Raw genomic sequence first — 26,327 nt, 5'->3', positions numbered from 1 at the left:
GAAAAAGAAAGACTAGGAAGTGGGCAGGTGAGTGAAGGATCTGTGCTTTTGTTCAGTGAAGGCTGGCAAACAGGCTCACCTCTTCTGACTGCTCACGGGTCTGTACAGGAGAAGTTCTTCTTCCCACAGTAAGTCGATGGCAGGGGTAAGAGAGCCCTGATTCCGCAAGACACATCTGCAGAAAGTAGAATGGATCATTGTAAACAAAATGCAACCATCTTTCACAAAAGGACTTTTATATTACTATTTTTTGTGTAATTTTTAGAGCTAGATTAGAAAGCTTACTCTATTAGCCTGGGTATTACATTACCAAGAAGACTTTGAAATTTTGAAACTTTTCCACACATAAGATATATGGTAAGCCACGTATGATGGCACACACCTCTAATCCCAGCAGCTGGGAAGCAGAGGCAAGTGGATTTCTGTGAGTTCAAGGCCACCATGGTCTACATTGTAAGCTCCAGGATAGCCAGGACTACATAGACTGTCTGTCTGTCTGTCTGTCTTTCTCTCTCTCAAAAAAAAAAAAAAACAAAAACAAAAACAAAAAAACAAAAAACATTATGGTAGTTATGACTAAGTTTCATTAGACAGATAGGGGAAACCAGAAATTGTACATAAAACCAAATTATACATACTTTCCCCTCAGTGTAGGGGAATGAATAAAGTAGTATTCATTCACAGAATAAAACCCCAGTGTCCTAGTTTCCAGGGTAGTAAGGAGTTATGGAAGAATATCTTTTTATTTTACCACACAGTTACAACGTTGTTTATAAATCAATACTAACACACAAGTTTGAGGATTATAAGGGCTTATGAACCTAAAATTCATTGAGAAGAACTTGCTTGATTTACATTCTGTTTACAATCCTTATTATCTTTGTAATCTAAAACACTCTCCAAATTATCTGTCTTGCTTAGCAAAAATAATTAAGTAACATATATTTATGTCTGTTAAAGCTTATAGTATGTCTGATAGTAAATAAAATAAATTTTGAAGTTTAAATTGAAATTGGGCAAAAAAGAAATACGACTGTTTTGAGTTTCATAAGTATCAATTAACTTCCTAAGGAAATAAGATTCAAAGAAAATAAACTTAAAAAATTTATATCTGTTTCAGGATTAGTATGAAGGAAATACCAGGAAAAAGTTTAACTTCAAAGAAACATGCTTAATAAAGCAATTTTACATACAAACAGTTTGTGAGGATTATCAGTAACATTTTTATACCATTATAGTGCATGCTACATATGATTTATTCTGTAACAGTATTTCATTTCATTCTCATGTTATTATAGTTAACTCCTGTGTCTACAGATTATTTATATTTTATGTCATTTTAACTATGTGGAAGAATTAAAGCATGTTGGCACACATTGTAATTCAAGTTCTGGGGGAGTTGGGTAAGGGGTAAAATGTCCTTTTCAGGCTTCTGTGTGGTATGTAGGCACATGATACACACTTATTTGCAGGAAAAACACTCATATAAAAAAATAAAAATAATTCTTAAAAACAAAACAATGCTTAAGACTGGAGGGGGAGCTTAGTGGAGAGCATGTGCTCAGCATGCTTGATTTCCATCATTCAAATCAATAAAACTGTTAAACAACCAAAATAAGGTGTGTGAGCCCCAAGTAAATTAAAAGGCACACGTGTATTTAATGACATAAGTCAAACTTTCTTTTATTATTAGAAATAAAATATGGTATCCTTCACACACTGAAAATATCCTTTGGTAACTTTGGAGAGGTGTGAATTAATGTGACTTAAAGTGAAGGAATCCAAATATCTACAAATTAATAAATTTATAGGCAGCAGACAATAATGGGTGAGGCAAAACTAGAATTCATACATGTTTAAATAGTCTAATTATTTTAAGGCAAATATTGGAATGGAAAATACACACTTCACATAAATACCCACGTATGCTTAGTCACATGTGATGTGTGCTGATATACATGAAATGTGCTGATAAAAGTCATGAGTTTAGCCAGCCCTGATGACACACACCTTTAATACCAGTACTTGGTGTGGTGGTATTGTGTTCCCCAAAATATTGTGCACTCTAATAAACTTATATGGGGTCAGAGAACAGAACAGCCACAATATTAAACATAGAGGCTAGACAGTGTAGCACATGCCTTTAATCCTAGCATCCCAAGAGGCAGAGATCTGCCTGGATCTCTGTGAGTTCAAGGCCACACTGGAAACAGCCAAGCATGGTGACTCACGCCTTTAATCCCAGGAAGTAATGACAGGAGGCAGAAAGGTATTTAAGGCTTGAGGACAAGGAACTATAGCTTGGTTAAGCTTTTAGGCTTTTGAGCAGCACAGTTCAGCTGAGAGGCATCCAGTTTGAGGAAACAGGATCAGCTGAGGAATTGGCAAGGTGAGGTAGCTGTGGCTTGTTCTGTCTCTCTGATCTTCCAGCATTCACCCCAATACCTGGCACCACGTTTGTTTTGATTAATAAGACCTTTTATGATTCAAACTACAACTTGGGAGGCAGAGGCAGGTGTACGTCTGTGAGTTTGAGGAAAACTTGGCCTTTCCATTATCAAAGATGAAAAGACTTAAATAGGTTCCCTGGTATTAAATCAACCTAGAGGGTTTAGGAATACAGTTTGGTTGGTAGAGTATTTGTCTAGTATGAACAAGGTCTGGGGTTGATCCCCAGCACCACATAAACTCAGTGTGCACCTGTAATCCCAGACCTGGAAGGTCTTAACTGGAGGATCATTAGTGTCGAGTCACCCTTGGCTATACAATGAACTTGAGGCCAGTCTCAGAATAGTGAAACTTAAAACAACAAAAAACGAAATCAACTTAACACAAAGGTTCTGTTATTTCATCATTCAATTCTATACTGCTTAAAAATGCTGCCTAAATAAATAAATGAGAGATTAATTTTCTGACTAGATTTAAAATATAGTGTCTGTCTTAAGAGAATGTGTATACCAAATGAGAAGACAGATGCACAAAACAACAAGCACAGAATCTTCTCGAGGTGAGAAAGTTGGCAGGAGTATAAGTTCATGCCTATATCTCACTGGCTAATTAAGCTAACAAAATGAACTCCCATTCCACAGCATAACCACCATATTAAAATCCTAGAATGATGAGTCTTTATATCAGTGTTTAAGTTGGGGTTAAGTAATAAGATAGATACATATGAAAACCAGGTTTCTCTGTGCTTTCAAAGTCCTTTGCTTTTACAGTATTTTGTACCTTTCTTTTAGTGCCTTTATCTATTTCTGTATGTGTCTCATTTCCTCTTGGACATGTGGGCAGAATCTATGGGACTTCAAACTCCTTCTGGTATTTAGTTCAGTCCTTATTTTTGTCTGTTTGCCAAATGGACAAAACAATTGGTATTTAGAATCTAATAATTCAGAGAGACTATGACATACTGACTATTTGTGTGAGAAATTAACTGGTTTGATTCAACTTCAAACCAAAGTATTTATCCTATTTTCCAAGTTTTCCTAGACAAAAATACTACACCTAGAACTGATGAAAGATTATCCACTAGTTCTAAGAGAGCTTAGTCATAAGGAGGAGTTATTCATTTCTGCCTTTTCATTAATATGCATACAGCAATTTATCTCAGGGAGAAAAATATCTAAGTAAAACTCAGAATATAGCTCTAAAACCGGGAGATACTAAAATGTTTCTCAAAAACAAAACTTACTGGAAAGGTACAGTAATGCTGTTTTTTTAAAAGGATATCATGGTATATAGTTTCTCCGAAAAATAATACTGTTTATATTCTTTAGCCAAAATGATTTTCATACTTAAACATATTATTTGAATATAACTGTAGCAGGCACTTTTGGGCCATCAACTATCTTCCAAATCATGACATGGAAACTTGATATTAGTTATGAATGCTCTGCTTTATCTTAGCCCTTGTTCTAATCTGTTTCTCTTTATCCACATTTTACCTCGGCTTTTTACCTGTCTTTCATTCTGTATATCTTAGTTTCCCATTTCCTCTGTGTCTGGCTGCCTTGCTTCTGGACCCAGGTGTCTCTCTCTCTTTCTCCCTTGATTTCTCCTCCTACTTATTCTCTCTGTTCGCCAGCCTGGCCTATCCCTCTCCTGCCTAGCTATTAGACATTCAGCTTTTTATTAGACCAATAAGGTGCCTTAGGCAGGCAAGGTGAAACAGCAACATATCTTTACGTAATTAAACAAGTGCAGCATAAACAAATGAAACACATCTTTGCCTAGTTAAAGTAATATTCTACAACATAAAATAATTTGTAAGATAGTAACCCCAGGGAAGAAAAAATACTCAATAGTCTTCATATGATGTCTCTTATGAGTGGATACCATCAAATTGAACCTGAAATTAAATAATAGACATAGCTGTATAATAAATGAGACAGAGCTCATATTTGTAACTCAAAAAAGTCCTTATAAGCTTTAATTCTAAGAATTGTACAAGCAGAAGTCAGTCTCTATAGTACTTTTCTTAACTATCACTAAAAAAATTGTTCGAGAATCCTTATAAGTGAATACAATATATCTGAGGTTAAAATAGTTCATATATATATATATATATATATATATATATATATATACCAATGAAATATTAATAGTAATATAATTTTTACAAATTCCAGAATTTGTAAAATTGTACAAATAGTATCAAAACTAACCCAAACATAAATACAGGTTTCCCCTGAAGTATCTATCAGAGGCTAAGAAGCTACTTTACCATAAGTGCTCACAAAGACTGTCCTACCACAGGCTGTTTGTTCAAATATTTTACTTTGCACTATACTTCACTGCTTGTGAGATCAGATTATCCTGCAGTAACCCAAGTCAATGATGTTTCAAGTGCTTAGAGAGCACACGTGAAGAATGGCTAAGCAAGAAGAAAAGGAGAGCAATGCCGATTTCATGCTTGCTCACAGATATCTAGCTTCACAATCTCTAGAGTTGAAAATATTTATAAACAAGCTTTTAAAAATACCTTAAAAATGTTTTGGGGGAAAAAAGTTTTGGGGAAGACAGTTAATACACATTTATAGGACAAATGAAATTAATAAATGAAGGAAGCACAGTTGTCCTAATAATATATAGACATAATATTTCATAACATTTTCTCCCCAAGAGAGAAAGTTGACCTAACAGGCTAAAGACAATACCAAGCACACAGTAGATGTTCAACAAAAACTACATTATTTGGTAAATGACTATTTGTAGCTTGAGATGAGGTATATAGTTATGATATATTGAATCTCAACCTACTGTGAAGAGGCTATCCTTGCAAATATGACTAGTAATAACAGTGCTTACATATGAAAATGCATACAAAGTTTGAGTAAAATTATTTCATGAAATCAATACTGGACCAAGGGAGCATCTGTAACCTGACATTACATATTATCATTACTTTTACTATGGAGGTTTTTTTAACTAACAATGAATATGCTCTATCAACAAAATGTTTATGAATTTAAGTTGTTCTAAACACCCCTTAAAAATAAACTAAAGGAGCTGGGCAGTGGTGGCACACGCCTTTAATCCCAGCACTCGAGAGGCAGAGCCAGGCAGATCTCTGTGTGAGGCCAGCCTGGGCTAAAGAGTGAGATCCAGGACAGGCACCAAAACTACACAGAGAAATCCTGTCTTGAAAAAACCAAAACAAACAAACAAACAAACAAATAAATGACTATCTTATACTATTCATAGTTTAAAATTTCAATTTTAAGCACAAAGGGCTGTATTAGGCAAGTTTATATCTGACTGTCCCATTACATAAACAATGACTGAAACATAAGGATGGCATCATCTGAAAAGTTGGACATTAAAAGTTAAAAACAAAAAACAAAACAAAAAAAACCCTCACCAACTGAATTTTTTTCTGTTCAGTAATTCAAGGAAAACATAAGGATTCAAATTTTTCATTGACTGTCAAAGGAACAGAAGATGTCTGAGTATGGTCTTCTTTGGGTTAACACCTATTAATTTTATATATAAAGTGGTGTGAAGCTTCACACACAAATACATTATACACTGATAAAATCAGGAATAGACTTTTAAAGTCAGTGTGTCTGAGTTCAAATTCATTTTGAGAGTTCACTACAGTGAATATTCTCAATTACATGCTTTTCCTTCCATAAAAACTGAGAGTACCTTGCCTGTATGCTTTGGTTAGAAAAGCTTAAATGAAAATACATTGTAGGCCGGGCGTTGGTGGCGCACGCCTTTAATCCCAGCACTCGGGAGGCAGAGCCAGGCGGATCTCTGTGAGTTCGAGGCCAGCCTGGGCTACCAAGTGAGCTCCAGGAAAGGCGCAAAGCTACACAGAGAAACCCTGTCTCGAAAAAACCAAAAGAAAATACATTGTAGATACTCCATCAGTGAGAAAACACTCTTAAAATCCATTCGAAGATTTTCTTTTCTTCTTACAGAAACTATTTAATTATTAGGAACAAACTAACTATGCCAGTTATTCTCAAAGTATGATTAACAGACAAAAGGCTATTGCAATCATTTCAGAAGGATCACAAGATCTAAATTATGCCATTGTAACATGGGTGCCATGAGTTTTGTGCTGTTTTTACACTGATGTTACATCTATGGCCAGGCCTTATGAACAGGTTTGTAATTTCAGCTATGTAGGAGGATAAAGCAAGGGGACAGCAAGTTTAAGGCCTGCCTAGCTAGAGAATGAGTTCAACATTAGCCTGGACCCATAGAACTCTGTGTCAAAACAAAGAAGAGGTCTGGGAATATAGCTCAGAGGCAGAACACTTGGCTAGCATATGTGAGTCCTTGATTCAGTTCGTAGGACAAGACGGAAAAGATCAGGGTGCACACTTTTAATTCCAGCACTCAGGAGGCAGAGGAGGGCAGATCTCTGTGAGTTCAAGGCTAGTGTGTTCTACTGAGCAAGTTCAATGATAGCCAAGGCTGCATAGTGAGATTCTGTCAAAAGGGGAGGGGAAGGGAGGGAGGGAAACGGGAAGGGAAGGGAAGGGAAGGGAAGGGAGGGGAGGGGAGGGGAGGGGAGGGAGGGAGGGGAGGGGAGGGGAGGGGAGGGGAGGGGAGGGAGGGGGGGAGGGGAGGGGAGGGGGGGAGGGGAGGGGGGAGGGGAGGGAAGGAAAAAGGAAAGGAAAGGAAAAAGGAAAAGGCCCAGTGATAGGTAGAGCTGTTAATATTGTAGCACAAATCTTGGTGGTAGCATCAAGCTGAGTACTTGGTAGAACTTTTTCTTCAAATTAATGAAATAAGCCTACTGAATCAAGGACCAGATCTGTCACTATTAATTATGCAATAACAAAATTAGTTTTCAGACAAATTTTTTTTAAATCATTAAAAGTTTTTAATTAAAAAATAAAAATATCAGCTATCATGAGTATGATGATACGTGAAGATTTTGATGATGAAAACAATGGTGATATTAGTAGATACATTTTTTTTTAACTGTGTGTGTGGATGTGCATGTGCGGAAGCTATAGAGCAGCCTTGACTGTCATTCCCCTTAGTACTATCCACTTCATGTTTTTTGAAACATTTTCTCACTTGCCTGTAGATGAGGCTTATTGAACAGAGAGGCTGAGGGATCCCAGTCTATCTCTACCTCCTCAGCTCTGGGATTATAAGAGTGGACTACCACCACACGCAGATTTTTAAAAAAAGGGGGGGGGTAGGATTGGGATGAAACTTGGGTCCTCAAACTTGTGTGGCAAGTACTAAACCAACTGAGTTATCTCCTTAGCAACATATACATATTTTTATATTGCATAATAAAACATTTAGAAAATCTTAATAAAGCAAAGGATCAATATTCTTCAAAAGTATAATAAATGCATGATGGCATAGGTAAAAGATATATTCAAAGTATGAAGCAAACCACTAGAAGAGTAGAATGACACATCTTCAGATTACACATTTAAACTAAGATTCAGGAAACTACTACTTGTCAGGTTCTAGCTTATTATCAAAGAATAATATTCATAATTACATGGAAAGACTTCTATAATACTTAAACACACAACCCTTTTCAAAGTACCAGTCTTGGTGAGTTAAATTGTCATCATATATTTAAAACAATATATTGTAAGATGGATACTGAAGGAAAATGGTATGACATCTAGCTGTCTCCTATGGAGTCATATATTAAACAGATCTGCAAATCCATCCCCCCACTTACTAATGAATCACTTGTTCCACTGCTACGATCAAATATTTGAAGGAAAATATGACATCTAGCTGTCTCCTATCGAGCCATATATTAAACAGATCGGCAAATTTATCACCCCACTTATTAATGAATCATTTGTCCCACTGCTGTGATCCAGTATCTGACAAAAGCAACATAAGGGAAAAGGGTTCATTCTGGCTTAAGTTCAGAGAGAGATTGTCCATCATGACCAAGAAAGCAAGGCAGCTGGCCACACTGGGACTGTATGGGGAAGCAAAGGAAGAAAAATGCTGGTCTTCTACTTGCCTTCTCCTTTTGATATAGGTCAGGATACCAGCCTACAGAATGATACCATCGTATTTAGGCATTTTTCCACCTCAGTTTACCTAATCTAAAAACTCTTACAGACATTCCCAGAGGTTTATCTCATAGATGATTATAAATCCCATCAAGTTGACCATCAATATTAACCACCACAAGTCCATCCTTTGTTAACATGACAGGAAAACTTAGCACTTCTAAGCCACAGTCTTCAAAGCCTTATCCCCATCAGTTCATGGCCTCTCACATCGCAAATGTATTAGGTCTATCTCTAAAGGTCTGCATATACTTAATAGTCCCAACACTATTCAAAAGTTCAAAGTTGAAAGTCTCTTCTGTGACTGAAGGTGAAGTTTTAGTTGTGAGCTACAATAAAATCAAAACCAAGTTACACAGTTCCAATATACAATGTTACAAGTAAACATTCTCATTCTAGAAGGGGAAAAAAAAAAAAAGCAGACAGAGAAGACATAAAGAATAGTTAGATCAAAGCAAGACTGAAACCTAGCAGCGGAACCACCAAATCCTACAGCTCCATGTCCAGCATCTGAGGCTGATGATGGGATCATTATTCCAAAAATGTTGTGTGCGGCACATAAGTCTCTTTCTTGAGATGGCTCTTCTTTGGTTACAGCATTTCCTCAGCAGACAAACCATAGTCCTGGCATCTCCAACTGCTGTGGGATGGTCTATCAAATAAAACACCGATTGGCCAGTGGCCAGGCAGGAAGTAGGTGGGACAAGGAGAGAGGAGAATTCTGGGAAGCGGAAAGCTGAGGCAGAGAGACACTGCCAGCTGCCGCCATGACCAGCAGCATGTGAAGACGCTGGTAAGCCACCAGCCACGTGGCAAGGTATAGATTTATGGAAATGGATTAATTTAAGCTATAAGAACAGTTAGCAAGAAGCCTGCCACGGCCATACAGTTTGTATGCAATATAAGTCTCTGTGTTTACTTGGTTGGGTCTAAGCGGCTGTGGGACTGGCGGGTGACAAAGATTTGTCCTGACTGTGGGCAAGGCAGGAAAACTCTAGCTACATCCAACATTCTAGGGTGTTGTGGAATATTAGTTTAAGATGTGTTACATTTGTTTGTGCTCTGAAATATTTATTTATTGATGCAAAGATGTGTTTAATTCTTTTGTTGCATTTGTTTAACTCTGTAAAGCTATGTTACTTTGCTGCCTAAAATACCTGATTGATCTAATAAAGAGCTGAACGGCCAATAGCTAGGCAGGAAAGAGAGGCTAGGCGGGGCTGGCAGGCAGAGAGAATAAATAGAAGAAATCTTGAAAAAGAAGAGCAAGTGAGAAAAGGAGAGAAGGATGCCAGAGGCCAGCTACCCAGCCACACAGCCAGACACAGAGTAAGAAAGAGAAAAAGATATATAGAATAAAGAAAGGTAAAAAGCCCAGAGGCAAAACGTAGTTAAAGAGAAAAGAAAATTCAAGTTAGAAAAGCTGACTAGAAACAAGCCAAGCTAAGGCCAGACATTCATAAGTAAGGATAAGTCTCCATGTATTTATTTGGGAGATGGGTGGCAGGCCGCTAAAGAGATAAAAAAACAACAACAACAACAAAACACTACACTGTGATCTCCAATACAATTTAGGTTTTACTTTCACAGCTTCACACAGTGGACTCACAGGACTTCCTTGCAGGGACTCTAGTCCTGCTCCACATTATCTGGCCTCAGCAGGATACATTTTGTTGCAAGCTTGCTATAGAGCCTGGGAACTCTAGATGACAGTTGCATCAACTTCTGTGTGAAGACCCTGGACAATCAATTCCCCAGGCAGTTGTTTTTAAGCAGGGAATCCCTTCAGTGGCATTCTAAGTTAAGGTTTTCTTCTTCCAAATGAATTTGTAATTTCATAAGATGAAACTTACCCTCATAGCACCTTTCCTATTGTCCCAGGGAGGAGCACAAAGTTCTGATTTAATATGATAATCTCTTCAATAATCACAGAGGCTTACTCAGCATTCACCTTGCCAGCAACTTTACACTTACTCCTTCCTTGCTAAGTGACAGTTTCCCTATCTTTCTGCTCTACTTTTTGCTTTGTCTTAATGTAGACCCGAATAAGGACACTAAGTGGTAACCAGCCAGAACACAGCCTGAATGCTATCCTGTCTTGAAACTTCTCTGTGAACAGCTTAGTGTTTTTGTTTTTTGGTTTTTTTAATTTGCCTTGCTTCAGTTCTCAGGACATGGTGGTGTCCTTTCTAGTGTCTGAATATTTCCTGTCAGTATGTTTATGAAGGAAACACTGTATGGTTTCATAACTATGTAAGAGGAACATCAAGAAGATTCCAAATTAGACCCAAAAAAAGTGCTTTTCTGACTTTGCAGTACTTTTGAATAACTGTGATTTTATTTGTAAAATGGCATTTTTACATATTACATAGTTCAGCAATTAACAACTTTTTGTTCTCTTTTATAGACAGTGATCAAAGACTCTCAAGACCTTTAGTTGTATCAGTGGGCATTTAGTACTGAGATTAACTTTTTTACATTGAGACAGAGTTTCTCTGTGTAGTCCTGGTTGTGCTGAAGACTCACTCTGGAACCAGGCTGGCCTTGAACTCAAAGGTCCGCCTGCATCTGCCTCCTAAGTGCTAGGATTAAAGGCATGCCACCAACTGGTTGAGGTTAATTTTTTAGAGCTAAATATTTAATTAAGATAATATATATTTCGAATTTTATAAATAAATATATTTTCTTAAAATGTAGTATGATTGTCAACTTGTAGTGACTATCAACTTTGTAGGACCTTGAGTCATTTAAGAGACAAACTTCCAGGCATGTAATATGAGACTGTTTTTAGATTGGTAGCTCAGGTGGGAAGACCCACGGTGAATGTGGGTAGCACAATTCTGTGGGCTGTATTGCCAGGCTAGATAAAAAGAAAGCACTCAGATGGCCAACACTCATCTCTCTTTGCTTCCTGTGGAGTGTGGCCACCTTTCTCACTTCTGTCGTCATGATAAGTATTCTGTTAGCTATGAGTCAAAACAAACCCTCCGTAAGTTGTCTTTATCAATTATTTGCTCACAGCCATAAAAGTAACTATTATAAAAACTGGATGAAGACTACAGTTGTTGCTATTATGAACTTATTTGGTTCTCAGCAAGCATTTAGAACTTCAACCGAGAGAAGTCCTAAAATGCTCTTAAGCAGACCTTAATGTCCCATTTTGTTGAGAATTCAGAAGACCAAATGCCAAGAGAAATTCATAGCGGAACTTCACTCATAAGAACTAATAGGGGAGCTGGACTTTAACAGGAACTGAGCCAGAGGCCATTTGTCTTACATTCTGGCAACAAATCAGGCTAGGTATTAAGGAATTAAAACATTACCTTTTTTGTTTTTAAGATTGGGTTCCCCTGTGTAGCCCAGGCTGGCTCCAAAATCAAGGTTTTCCTAACTCAGCCTCTCAATTGCTGGGATTACAGATGGTGTGTGTTACTATACTCAGCACAATCACCATTCTAAAGATGTGACTACTAAGCCTTACATAAATGAAAAATCTTGCTCAGGACCATACAGGTAACTGCATGGGAAGATAAAACTAGCATAGGACAGTTTTATCTCACAGCCAGCAGTTAAGAAGTATAAACTCAGACAACTATAGGGGCTTACTATAGACTGTCTTATGATCTAATAGACAGTAACAATTTTCTTTGGCTTAATTAAAATAACCATACCCATTGACCTTCATTTATCAGGGTACTTCATAGCAAGTGCTTCTTCACTGAACATACACAACTCTTCAAATTTAGGACTATGGCTACATAGATCACAAACCAAGTTTCAAGAGACAGCAATTTATCCAAGTTGAATTGGACTGGACTGGTCTCCAAAGGCTATGAAACTTTCTACAACTTCTCTGTTCTAAAACAAGCCATTTAAATACAAGAAGTCCTGAAGATGACTAACTGGTAACTCTTAAAAATTTTGAGTGCAGGGATGGAGAGATGTCTCAGTGATTAAGAGCATGGGCTGCTCTTCCAGAGGTCCTGAGTTCAATTCCCAGCAACCACATGGTGGCTCACAACCATCTGTAATGAGATCTGGTGTACTCCTCTGGCCTGCAGGCATACCTGCAGGCAGAACACTGTACACATAATAAATAACACTGTTAATATAATAAATAAATAAATCTTTTTAAAAAATAATGCATTAAACTTTTTTTCAAATGCAGCCTGACAATGGTAGCACAGACATATCCAGTTCCAGGTTGGCTGGTGCTACACAGAGAAAGCTTGTCTCCAAAAAAAGGGAGAGAGAGAAAAAAAAATTTTTTTGAGTGCACTGTTTGGCCCGACAAATCATTGAAGCGGTATAAAGCCAAACTTAGTCATGAGTCTGAAATTTCATTTACTGCCAACAAGAGTGTAAATCAAAAAACTTATTTATTTTTATTCACAAACCAAATCTTTTTTTTTTTTTTTTTCATTTAAGTCACTTGTGTGCTAGAAAAATCAGAGCTTTAATTTGCATCAAGTTGAAGCAAGCTTATTAAGAATGCTAGTTACCAAGTGCATGCACATCTACTTGTCTGGGCTAGCCCATTGCCACACTCTTGTAGCAGGGTTAAATAGCAGTGTAGTCACCTCTTAAGAAAGCACACTGTTAAAAAGGAAATTACTAATAATGTCCTGGAACCAATGGAATATTAAAAGAGATGTGCATGTCAAGATCAATTATCTACAAAACCCCTGTGAAAATAGCTTTGAAAACTATTTGTCACCAGACTTTGCTGTGTTAGAGTCCTCAATTGATCCAGCAAGTTGGTAAGACTTAATGAAATAAACAGCAACAGTAACAAGTCTTGAGATGTTTGATATGAACATAATCTCATATGCTGATACCAAATGAGGAATCAGTTGGAAGAAACAAGAATGGATGCTAGAAGGCTTTACTCTAGATCCATCAGTTACTATTAGCATTGAAAGATCCTTAGAATTCATCATATGCTGATCATAGATATTGAAGCCTTAGCTAAATCAAGTCAAGCAGCCTTATTTTTCCCTGCCAAGCATCCTTGGCTCCATTACAACCCCCAAAATAACACTTTTCAGAGAGAAGCTATCAGTATGCCCACTCGCAGGTGTCTACTGGCTGTTCTACACATCACAAAAGATTCCAAAATGAGAGGACCTTCTCTCCCCAGGAAAGTCCAGCTAAGCCTCTCATTTACAAGGAGGAATCATCTACATATGGTAGAGCTCTCTACCTGAGTCTTTTCTAGTAATAAACATGTTTTCTTGGAGCCTAATGTAAAGTCTTCTACTAACTAGCTGCAAAATACAAATAAATATTTAAACTTTTTAAAAAGTGGCATTTTTTTTTTAAAGTAAGCCAACTCCTCTGGTGTTCCTTTTTTCACATTACAATTGCCTACTTTTAGAATTCTCCATACTGGTCCAACATAATTTGTAGTCTTTGATTACCAGAACAGGTTGACCAACACAAAAAGACTTTTAAATTTTGCCATTTAAAATCTGTTTAAGTTCCCAAAACCAGATCACACCACAGGGCCATGAAGAACAGAATTACAACATTTCCAAATAGCACTCTAATTAGTAAATATGACACCACAGTATTTTGGGACTTTGCTATTTACTGATTTAGTTGAGTACTTTAGAAGTACTGAATCACTTCAGAATATCAGAGTACTTGCTATGAACATTAAATTATACAATAAAAACTGCAGCCCTAATAGCAGATCAGCCTGACTCTATCCAGGGGCAGCATCTCTCTCCACATTTGCTTAGAGAGAACAGTCAGTGTTACCTGTAGAAAGTATCAACTTCAGGAAAGTGGGTAAGTTGTCATTGATGAGGAGCTGTAAATCACAGAAGCCACTTGAGCTGAATGGAGGATTCTAACTCTACTTTTTTTACAGAAAGGCCACTAATCCAGTTGTGAATGAAAAGGCCTTTTTGTTTCTAAATGCCTGTCACAGTTGCTTTTGTCATTTTATTGCTTCTGAGCACCCTCTGGTGGAGGGCAGAAGAGAGGAATAACTCATAAATATATGGCTTCTAATCTAAAGATTGGTAAGGGGGAAAAAGAGATCTGGAATGTATGCAGATTTTTCTTGACTCTCCATATTACTTAAGCATTTAAAGCTAGTTGATGAATATGTATTAACCATATGGTTACTTAAAGTCTATGATTTAGTTATTCAATCAGCACTTACCTTCTTACTACACATCAAAACAGTCTACAGATAATCTGGTTTTGATATTAATGCTATTTCCTGGGGAAGCTGTTTTGATCTCATGAGATCTCAGTTTGCTCATCTGAGAAATGAGAATAATCTCTGTGGACAGCAATAAAAAGATAACTGAAAAAAAAAGTGCCTACCTAACATAGTACATCTATCTATCTATCTATCTATCTATCTATCTATCATCTATCATCTATCATCTATCTATCGCTCTTATACACATGCATGCACATTTTGTCTTTGGCTCAACTTCTTGAGAGACAGCAGGGTTATCTTATGTATTTTCAGTTACAAGGCCCAACTGTTTCTTCCTTTAATAGTCTAACCCTAAGAGACAATGTTAGTATCATTTAAGTGTTTTCACACAAGCTTATGTAATTATATTTAGCCTACCTAATTAGCATGTGTTTTGAAACATACATAAAGCACCCATTAATATACTAGTCTTTTCTACATTGAAGATATTCAAAGTATGTTAACCAATGTTCATTAAATAGTTTTTCCTAAGTAAACAAAGAAAGTTTAAATTACTTAAGTTTATTTCCTTTCATAACATTATTATAAGTGCTACCCAATGGACAGTGTTTGCTTAAATATATTGTAGCTCTGAGTACTTCTAAGAGCCCATCTCTAATATTATTCACTACCTGCTTAATAACAACATTTTAAAAGGTTTATGTTACAAAGCATTATCCAAAAGTTGATCCTGGAGCTTGAAAAATGGCTCAGCAGGTAAATGCCACCACAACCCACAATCTGAGTTCAATCTCTGGAACCCACTTGGTAAAAGGAGGGAACTGACTTACATAGACTTCACTGACACTGACTGTGGCCCTCTAGCCTCCACACATGTGCTGGCACGTACACATATGTACATATGTGTGTACGTGTACATACACAGGGGAGGAGGGGAGTTTTTAAAAAGTAAAAGTAGAGTCTGCTTGGGCTGGGAATATGGCTTTGTGGTAGAATCCTTATCTAGCATGTGTGTGGCCCTACAGGCTCAATTCCAAGCACCACAAAGCAGAATCTGCTACAGGCACCCATTTAATTACTATAGATGAACAGGAGTAACTTTAGGAGATCAAGTAAGTCTATTGAGAACATCTAGCCATTTATCTTTAGGAGATCAAGTAAGTCTATTGAGAACATCATACATTTAACGAACCTATAAGGCAGACGTGTGCGTGCGTGCGTGCGTGTGCGCGTGCACACACACACATACACACACACACACACACAGCTGCCCAGGTACCACCATTAAAGCTGCCTGTAAAAGGATTCTATGTTTAAACACTTGTGGATTAATACAGGGAAAGAACACTCTGTGATAGATCACTGTATCTGAGTTACATTCCCAAATCTAGAAAAAACTCTTGACTTTTTGTTTTGTTTTGTGTTCTTAAAAATAGTAGGGAAAATAAAACGGAACTAGATAACTTTAAGCTTTTTCTCTTGGCCTAAACAGCACCCCCCAATGCCCTGGTTTGGTGTTCAAGACAATAACCTGGACCCTCTTTTCAGTCATTACTACCTAACACTTTTTACAGTCTACTTGGGCTTGTTTACACACTGATCCAAGAGTCCCTTGTGCTGACCTATCCCTAGGCTTTGCCACTCTATTCTTCTTACCTGAGTGTCCCTCACTTTAGGTAACAAAGTGTTACCTATTATCTACTTTATTATCTATTATAAGATAGGTAACAAAATGTTACTTATTGTCTAGTTTATTGATATGTGAGAGGCATTTGAAAAGATGGAAGTGAATGTACTTCAAAACTCACACTAATACTATTAAACAACCACAACTTGCCCTGCACTTTAAAGTACATAGTATCATTTGGTAGTGACCTCAGCCTGTGGTATCTGGACAGATCTCTCATAAATAAGCACCTTTTATTCAATTAGTTCCTAAGGAGAGGACTACTGTCATAGATGGGAGCTGAGTAGATGGAGGCAGGGGCAATGTCAGAGGCCAAGGTTTTATGTGAGTGAGCCAAGGAGCTAGAACAGAGGCTGAAATCAAGTCTCTAGATCTTCTGAGGCAACAGACTTGTATGACAATTCTGTCACTGGAGAAGAGGTGCCCCTTTAGGAGAGACAGCAGTACTGCTTTGGTGACTGCAATGGAAGAGAGTATCAAACCAAATCATGAGTTTAACCATCAATTCTTCTTCATGTCTTCCAAATCACCTTTAACTGTAACAAGGAAGTCATGGAAAATATGTGTCAACGTAAGGCAATTTCTTTGGTAAGCAGATGTCATATGCTTCCTTGCAAGGAGTTAAAACAGAGTGATTATGAATGTGGACTTCAAAGCTATACTGCCAGAATTTGAAATCTTGTGTCTGCTAATAACTATGTGACTCTGGACAAGTCTCCTATTTTCTTAATCTGTCAGTCATAAAACTGCTGTGAGGTTTAAAATATAGTTCAACCAATCTGTCTGCCAACACGTCTATATGCCTGTCTATCTACTAACCTACCTATACTACATATTAAGCTTGTTTTAAGTAGATGAAAATATTATTATTCATCCGCCTAACTATGTTAAATGAGTTAGCACATTGTGCTACGAATGCAGCTAAGTGATGGAGATATAGCTGAGGCTGAATAGTTTCTGCTTAATGGTTTACCAGGGTAGAGATTTTTAACAATGTTTATGCAATGCTAGCTCTTTTTTATTTTACTATACTAATCCTCATTTTCACTGCTTGGTAATAATGAACATGGCATGGTTGGACACATTACCATTCCACGGGCAAGAAAATGAGACTCAGAATCTTCCAAGATCACAAAGCTAGTAAATGCCAGAGTGGACTCAGAATAAAAGTGGATTCCAAGCTTTTCCTGAATGGTGTCATTTTCATATGCAATACAAGCTATCCTAGCTACCTATGGAAGATGATAAAGCTAAATTAGGACGAAAAAGTTAGATCTCTAGGTCTCTTTTGATTACTAGAAATACAGAAATGTATTTTAAGGCATTAAAAAAATGAAAGAAATAAAGGGAGTAATTTCTCTCATCCAAGGGCCAAGGCTGCTTAACTTCCAGGATTAGAAGAGATAGGGGACATCCAGGGTGGTATGGCTGAGGACAGGGACAACTTATGTTAAAAATATTATTTTAAAAAAAATAGTTTCTACAGGCAGAAACTTTGTAAAGAAAAATCTCATTTTAACTTCTACATACTTCTCAAAGAAAACATTGTCATATAAATTATTTTGTTGAATAAATTATACTTTAAAAATACACCATAAAATAAACTATCACTGAATTGTGCTTGGAGAACAAACTGAAAAAGATTTATTCAGTTTCTGCTGGTTCCTAATCAATTCAAATGCAACAGCACTCACATGATGACCTCAGGTTATTAGTTTATCATATACATTTTCCTGTTTCATAAAGACCACACAAACACATGGAACATTTCTCTAACTGCAAACCGAACTTGAAAGTATTTTTCTGATTGTGCAAGTATCCTCTCTCATAGATGTCATATCATAATGGGTAACTGAATAGAAAGCATAAAAAAAAAGTTGTCATCAAAAATTACTGCAAATAATAAAAATAAACCATGTGTTAAAATTTAAAATGCATAAAGATCTAAAAATGTATACTTTATAATGACATTGTAATTCTTAATTACGTTCTGTGGATAAACACCTCTTGAAAGGTATTCGCACACTCTGTTAACTGGGGGGGGGGAGGAGAACTCTATCTGGACACAGTGTGCTCAGGTTCTAAAAGCAGCAGTGCTTATTCTATCTCCCCACAAAGTGTCGCTGAGATAATTACTGCTGACAGCTTTAGTCAAGGTTCATTTCACTTTTTCTGCTATTTTTCTCTGGTTAGAAGTTCAACAGAACCCATGGGAAGCCACACCCCCTCACACCTGTTAGGCTTCTTCATGTTACTGAGGGCCAGTATGGACATGTCACTTCAAATTAGCATTGTACCAGCGCGCTAACTGTGACAATTACTTATCACAGGTTTAATGTTAAAAAAAAAAAAAAAAGTTTCTAATTCAACTACAAAAACAGTGTCACAAAATGTAATTTAAACCTACAAAAGCAGGTTGCATAAAAACATCCAGAGAATCACAGAATAGGTTCCCAGGGTTAGCTTTATGCAGCATTCGAATTATGCAAGAATGCTATACAACTGAAAACATTTCCTTCTAAAGAAAACCAAAGCAAAAAGGTAAACAAAAGGGGCTGACTCAGTGGTTAAAATGCCTGCTGTGCAATCTTGAAAACCCCCAGATGCCCAGCACCTACCTAAAATATATAGACTTGTTGGCCCACACAGATAAGTGAGGTGCTGAGAAGGAAGACAAGCAAATCCCAGGGGCTCACCTGCTAGGCTAAATGAAATAGTGAGCTCCAAGTTCAGTGAGAGACCTTGTCTCAAAACAAATTGGAAAAGTGAGTGGAACAACATTCAGATGTCAACCTCTGGTTTCTATATGCAAACCCACGGACACGGACATGGACACGGACACACACACTCACTCTCTCTCTCTCTCTCTCTCTCTCAAGGCAGAGTCAGCAATAACATTTCACTATTCAGCAGTAGTAACGACTGGCTTTTATAATTTTCATCATCTCTACTTTAATATGTGGTTAATTTTGTTAATTCATTTGTAGCAAGAGACTTAAAATTAATAATGAAATTTCCAGCCAAAGCAAAGCAGCTACATCTAAGCTTATCAAGGGAAAGGCATAGTTTTATACTCTCCAGAGAGGAAACGAGCATTCTTCTATGTCTTTAAACTCCTTGCAAAATAGAAAGCTATTATTGGAGAGTAGACATTAACCTAAAAGAAAACACCTACATTCTTAAATATATTTCAGGCTAGTTATTATAAGCCTCTGTTTCAAATGCAAAATATTCTCAGAATTACACAAGGTCTGGAAAGACCTAGGATGGAGGAGGTAGTTCATATGGACTGCTGTGAGGCTAATTGTGGATCTTCAGTTAATTACTTTCTGCTGATAGGGGATTTAAAAAAAAATGAATAAAATAGTCTTTTATTCCATTTTTTCTTCAATTGGAAGTCAAGAAAACACAGAATGATAAAGGCTACGCTCAACATACATCATTATTTGCTGCTATTTAGATGATGATCCAAAATTCTGGAATATTTGTATACATCATAACTAATGCTAATATGCACTAGTAAAATAACTGTGAGCAGATTTGTATCTGTCACAATGTGTACAATTTTATCCACAAATGTCCAAGGTCCATTGTCTATTACATGCTCAAAGGTAAAAGGAATTCAATATTCATCACCCACCTATCCACCCACCCCACCCCCCCGAGGCTGGAGGATGCCAGCCAGAATTAATGGAGTCTGGCTTCGTAACAGATTCTAAAAACTATATATGCATGAAAAGCCAAAGAGAAAATAACACTGAGCTGGAAATTCAGTAAAAGAAATCGTTAGCAGAAAATCATGCCTACTGGTAATGAATTGCTTTATGGCAATCTTGATATGGCAAGGTTGATGGAGAATTTCAGCATCTTAACAGTTTGACAAAACTTCAATACCATTATATACATGAAAGGTATACCAGAAATGTAGGATTTTTTTTAAAGAAAATTTTCATTTTCTAGCATTTATAGTCATTTAGAAACAAAACTTAAAAAATCAACATAGGAAATCTTGATTATGAGTCAAGGATCCCTTTGCCTTATTCTATAATCATAATATATTCACAGGGAATTTAACCAAATCATCAATTTTAGAGGTGCTTTCACCTCAAGTTGGTTCTTCAATTTTTTGACAAAGAGGTTGTATTAATGGAAGAGCCTCATAATGTTAGAGAGCTACTGTATTAATCCATGGTCATTTCAGCTCATCATAAGAACAGAACCTTTCACACATTCAAAGATACAACTTAAGCCTGCTTTATATTCATGAAGAGTACCAGCCAGCTATCTGGCACATGTCTAGTCAACAGTAGATGCCATTTACCCCTCAAACACTGTGGAAATCTTTGGATAGCAAATATAGGAGCTCTCGATATTTTTTCAGCAGTATCTAATTCCTTGGCAAAATTCAGGCATTTATTCTAACTTTGACTAGACATATGTTCTGCTAGGTCTCTATTCCTGGTTTTTCCTTTTAAGAAAAACAGAGTCTGGATTAACTACACCAAGTTAGAAATACCAACAAAAGCGGGTACTAGCTAGAAATGAGAAAAACTAACTTCACCTTCCTAATTAATCCTTCATAGCCCATTTTAGCCAAGTAACTGTTTTTCCTTCTGCTTACACCTAACCCTTGTTTGTAAACCTCTAAAATTTCTGATTTCTAAGATATGGGGGCAAGGGTATACCTCATGGTAGAGTACTTACTTAGCATGCACAAGGCTCCAAGGTTTAAACCTTAGCATGGGTTGTGTGCAAGTGTGCTTGTTAGTTTAAAAGAGCCATAAGGATGGTTATATCTATACTCAGATACCAGATTCTAAGGCCCTTAAAGACAGCATTTTTAGATACTGCAGGTTAAACAGCTTACTAATACAGTAAGTCTGTCCAGTTTCCTTGCCAAGATAAAATAGAAAAAAAACTTATTTTAAAAGAAATATATAGCTTACCTAGTTATATGATTCAAAGCCTAGAAAGCATTTTATGTGAGAGAAATACTAAAAACTATTATAGAAGTTCAAATAACTAACTAGGTCTAAGTGCAAAGGAGATAGCATGTCAATAAATTAAACCAACATAAACTACTCAAATTCAAAATAAATGTTATTTAAACATTTCAATTGCTGATAAAGGTATACTAGTAGTATTATATTTAATGTTACTATTTAATACCTTTTTTATTCTAAGACAGTTTATCTTTGTGGACTTCATGGAAATTAGCATAATTCAAATGTTATTTCAACTTGATTTTGTTAGGCATGACTCACTAGTTTATAAGGGTGAATAATATAGCTAATAAAAAATGCATACAGTTTAAATGAAGTAATAATGCTTTCCCCAAGAGTCATAGACTATCTAATAAAAAACCCCATCACTGGACATGGTAAATCTCTCTTTGAGTCATTGGCCAGGGAAGCGAAGAAACTCCCAAAATAATATAGGCAATGTCACTGCTCTTTATTTGCCTCTCAGAACTTGAAGATAAGACCTTAGGTTGAAGAATCCACACACTTTAGACACAGGACTTGGAGGAATTGAACTGCAACTGACCTGGAAGCCTCCTCCCTGAGGTCTAGGTCTCATAGTGATCAGAGGTACGATACAAGCTCAAAGGAAGAAAAGCAATCAACAGTCCTACCTAAGAATGACAACAAAGAGCCAGAATGTCAAGATGTCCATAAGGGTTCAATAGTGGCACTTTTATCTTGGTGGTAACCAACAGCTGTCTACTTGGATTTAAATCCCACTATATAGGAGGAGGGAATTTATATAAACTTAGTAAGTACCCATGGCTGGTGAGTCATAAACCCTAAAATAAATCACACTACTGCTGACCAGTATAATTTCTAACTCTATCTAATTACAGAAATCCAGAACAGTCAAAATGCAGAGAACAATTGACAGTATGGTGTCGAATACCAACGGACACATCTACAACACAGCCTTGCTGTGGGATGGTCTGTATGTCAAATGTGTTGCTCTGATTGGTCAATAAATAAAACACTGATTGGCCAATGGCCAGGCAGGAAGTATAGGCAGCACTAACAGAGAGGACAATTGAGAGAACAAGAACACTGCCAGCCGCCGCCACCGCCATGACAAGCAGCATGTGAAGATGCCGGTAGGCCACGAGTCACATGGCAAGGTATAGATTTATATAAATGGATTAATTAAAGATGTAAGAACGAGATAGCTAGAAGCCTGAGCCATTAGGCCAAACAGTTTAAATAATATGTGTCTGTGTATTTATTTTATAAGTGGGCTATCGGACTGCTGGGGCTTGGGTATCTGTCTACCTCTGTGTCCCAAGGCCTGGGATTACAGGTGTGCGCCGCCACCATGCCTAGCAAAAGCATATTCTCTAATACAACTCACTTGTCTACTAAGGAAACCAATGTCCAGAGAGGATTGAGAAGAGTTGATCATGAATTATAGAGGGGCTACATGAGTTTTTGTGGTTCAAAGTACCGTTTTGTCCTTTCCCTATTTTGTCATTCAATATGCTCAAACACAACAATTACCATCACATAATCCAAAAATCTCCTAAATAGTGCCATATAAACTCTTCCTCAGCTAAACTGACATTATCCAAATTGGACTTTTTCCAATTTCCTAACAATAAGTTTATACGCAATTTGTTTTGGGGGAACTTACCATGTATTACTGTAAACAACACAAAGCAATAGCCATATGGTCAGTCATGGGTCAAGCTGGATAAAACATCTTTTAGTTTTACGAACTCAAGTCCACCAAAGTTAGTTCCTTGGGGCTTAAGAAAGATTACATGGCATAGAAAACTGAGTAGCAAATGACAGTGAGCTAATCTCTACTCAAATGGGAGAACTGGATTTCCTGGGGATAAGTTGATTGTGTAAATGTGCTCATGGGGAACAGTTGTGGTAATTGTGCACAAGAGTCAGGCAACTTGCAGTTTCTTCTAGACTCTACTCTCATCCCACAAATCTTGCTTGAAGGTCTAGTTGTCTCCATTATCAAATACTGCCTTGGTACATTGGGTCCCTTCTTCTATATTATGACCATATCATGTTCTTTTACTATCTGATGCTGTTTTTACCAGCTCCCAACTTTATGGAGCCTTACTTTTATTGAGTTTCACCTCTTCAGAACCTCGAGCACGAAATAACTCAATACATTTATTAAACTTGAAGCAGCAATGCCAAATGGACAGCATGGGAGGGCTCTGTTGGATTATATCCATTCATTGTAATTGTGGCATTTGGAGAATAACATGCCATTTTGTAGTTTGAATTTTTCAGGAATTTTGGATTAGAATTAAAAATTCCTCACTAATGAAAGGACACACAGCAATGGGCTGGTGTAACTGAACCAAAGGCTAAGTTCTCAAGAGGCTTTTTGGAAGACAAGCTAGAAATGGATTTCTAATGGAGATACAACTTTACAATGTTCTAGTTATGTACCTCTGAACTTCAGAGCTCTGTAGGAGTTTAGGCGCTTATACTGTAGGCAGTAGAGAAACATTAATGACTTGAAGCAGGTGATTAATGTTATTAATGCATTTAACAAAAATATTTCATATTCCACAAAAACTGATACACAGAGTGAGCAAAGCAAGAAAGGGAGACATGAAAACAGGAGAAAATGATGACAGCTGCAACTATAGAAGAAATAAAAGAACTACAAGGGAGTCAGATCAAGAGACTGAAAGGGTTAGAAATGAAGCCAAATACTTCGAGCATCTGTTTGCATCATTCTGAAATCAAAGTAAAATTTAGAGATGAATAATCTTCATTAGCAAAAGTCTACCTCTTTGGAATAGTTATGAAAATTTTCTTCATTTTCATGGTATGTTACATTCTGAAGCATTCCCATAAGTATTAGCTTATTTGAAATGTATATTAACAAGTTTTAAAAATGGAAAATCAGAGTTTGTGGAGATTTATTTATTAAAGTCATTTAAGTCCCTACTATCTAACGGACAGTATGAGTACCACAGTGATATCATTTCAAAAAAAATTTTTAAGGCTGGAACTATACAGTTAAACTGTACAGGTAATTGCTTAACATGCACAGAACCCTGGGTTTTATTTACAGTACATGTGAGGGATACACTCTAATAAAGGATAGTAAATAATCACATATAAAATCACAACTGTGTTAAAAAACAATGAGACAATAATTTCAATGAAAAAAATAGCTGAGTTGGAAGAATTAATGCAAATTACATAGGAGATATTATGGGGAAGAATGAAAGGCTCATGAATGATGAAATTTGAAGAAATAGCCTCCCAAAATGGAGATGACAGAGAATAGAGAACAAGAGTCAATAGTACAATGACCTAAAACAAGAATCAGAGAATGCAAGCCATAGACAACAAGTTAAGGAATTTGGCCTTTACTAGAGATGATTCAAGTAGGGAGATAAGATTGGGTAGGGCTTTATCTTTTTTAAAAATAGTATTCTCATGTTGTATGAAGAACTAACTGAAAGGAAGCAAGAATGACATAAAAGTTTAGTTTGGAGACTTCTGAAAAAAAAAAATCCAAATCAGTTAGTAGTGTATAATAGGAAAAAACAGTGGAAATGGACAAAACTGGAAGACCATGCAGGAGTCAAGCATTATGGGAATTTAGACATGCATTAAAGATACTTCCAATGTACAGAATTAGGATGAATAGTGGTGTCATTTATGAAACCAGGGAGTTTCAGATGAGGTCTAGATATGGCTAAGTAGTACATGAATTCAATTTTTATTATGTTGAATTCAATTCTATTATTTTGAATTTAATGTTCTGTAGGATATCTATATGGGGATGATAAAGCAGGAAGGTGTGGTAAGCTGTGAATGAAAGGAAGAGTAATTCAAGAAGGAGCTTACAAAAGAGTTAAAAGCTGCTACAAGTATGCCAAACATTGCAGAAATGAAAACTACCAAAATGGCTGTCCATTTTCCCCATCAAGAGATTAGATAAATGTTACATAATATCTAAATACAATGTTATATAGCATGAACAAATGACATATACATTAGAATACAGATCTATTTCACAAATGAAAAGCTAAACAAAAAGGAAGGAGTCAAGCGAGGTATACTAACCAAATAGTGTATACTATAAGATTCCATTTACTAATGTTCAAAACCAGGCACAATACTCTGTAGTTCTATCTCTTTGAAAAAGCATACATGAATGGGGCTTCTGGCATGAAGGAATTTTTTCTTGACCAGAATGCTGGTTATATGGGAATATTTGTGAAATTTCATCAACTTAAACATTCATAAATTTCATTGTGTTTTTCTGAAAGTATAATTAACAAAAAGTTTTGTGGGCTTTATTTTGTTTTGCTTTGTTGATACCAGGCAAGTAAACACATGGTTTCATGCATGGTAGGCAAATGTTACCACCAAATTATATCCCTGGCCACCAATTCCCTGGATATAGATATAGTAGCTATTTTTTAAATGTACAGTCTCAATTTTTTTTTAAGGAAACTATGTATTTTATGTGCTCATGTGGAAGACAGAAGAGGATGTGTGTCTTATTCTATCACCCCTTTCCTTACTCCTTTAAGACAGGGTCCTTCAATAAATCTGGAGTTCAGCCTTTCAGCTAGGATGGCTGGCCAGTGTGCTCCTGGAACCAACCTCTTCCTGCCCCTGAATGCTAGAGCTAGAGACACAATTATTCATGCCTAGTTTTGAACATGGGTTTCAAGTGCAGACCTTCCCGTCTGCACAGCAAGCGCTCTACTACACTGAGCCACCACCTCGCCTGGCTGGATTTTGTTTGCTTTTAGTAGCAATAAAAAAAAAAAAAATCAATCTGATATCTATTAATTCTAAAATCCTGGGAATGAGATGTTCTTAAAGACATTCTAAGGGATAACAAATTTTTCAGAGATGATTAAATGGATAATCATAGCCTGAAAAGTAGTACATCACTTAATACAATAATACAATTCACTCTT

General features: G+C 36.7%; 1 protein-coding gene across 1 annotated transcript in view; it reads right to left on the bottom strand.

Annotated features, from left to right (window-relative positions):
* Faf1 (Fas associated factor 1) overlaps positions 1-26,327 on the bottom strand; it is a 337,162-nt gene that overhangs the window by 144,733 nt on the left and 166,102 nt on the right. Inside the window, exon 9 of the mRNA XM_028888986.2 lies at positions 80-175. Coding sequence (XP_028744819.1) covers positions 80-175 — 96 coding nt within the window. The remainder of the gene's footprint in view (positions 1-79; positions 176-26,327) is intronic.

This window comes from Peromyscus leucopus, chromosome 2, assembly GCF_004664715.2.
Source record: "Peromyscus leucopus breed LL Stock chromosome 2, UCI_PerLeu_2.1, whole genome shotgun sequence".
Lineage (NCBI taxonomy): Eukaryota > Metazoa > Chordata > Mammalia > Rodentia > Cricetidae > Peromyscus > Peromyscus leucopus.
Note: the sequence above shows the minus strand (reverse complement) of the source record. Positions and strands in the feature narration are given on the sequence as shown.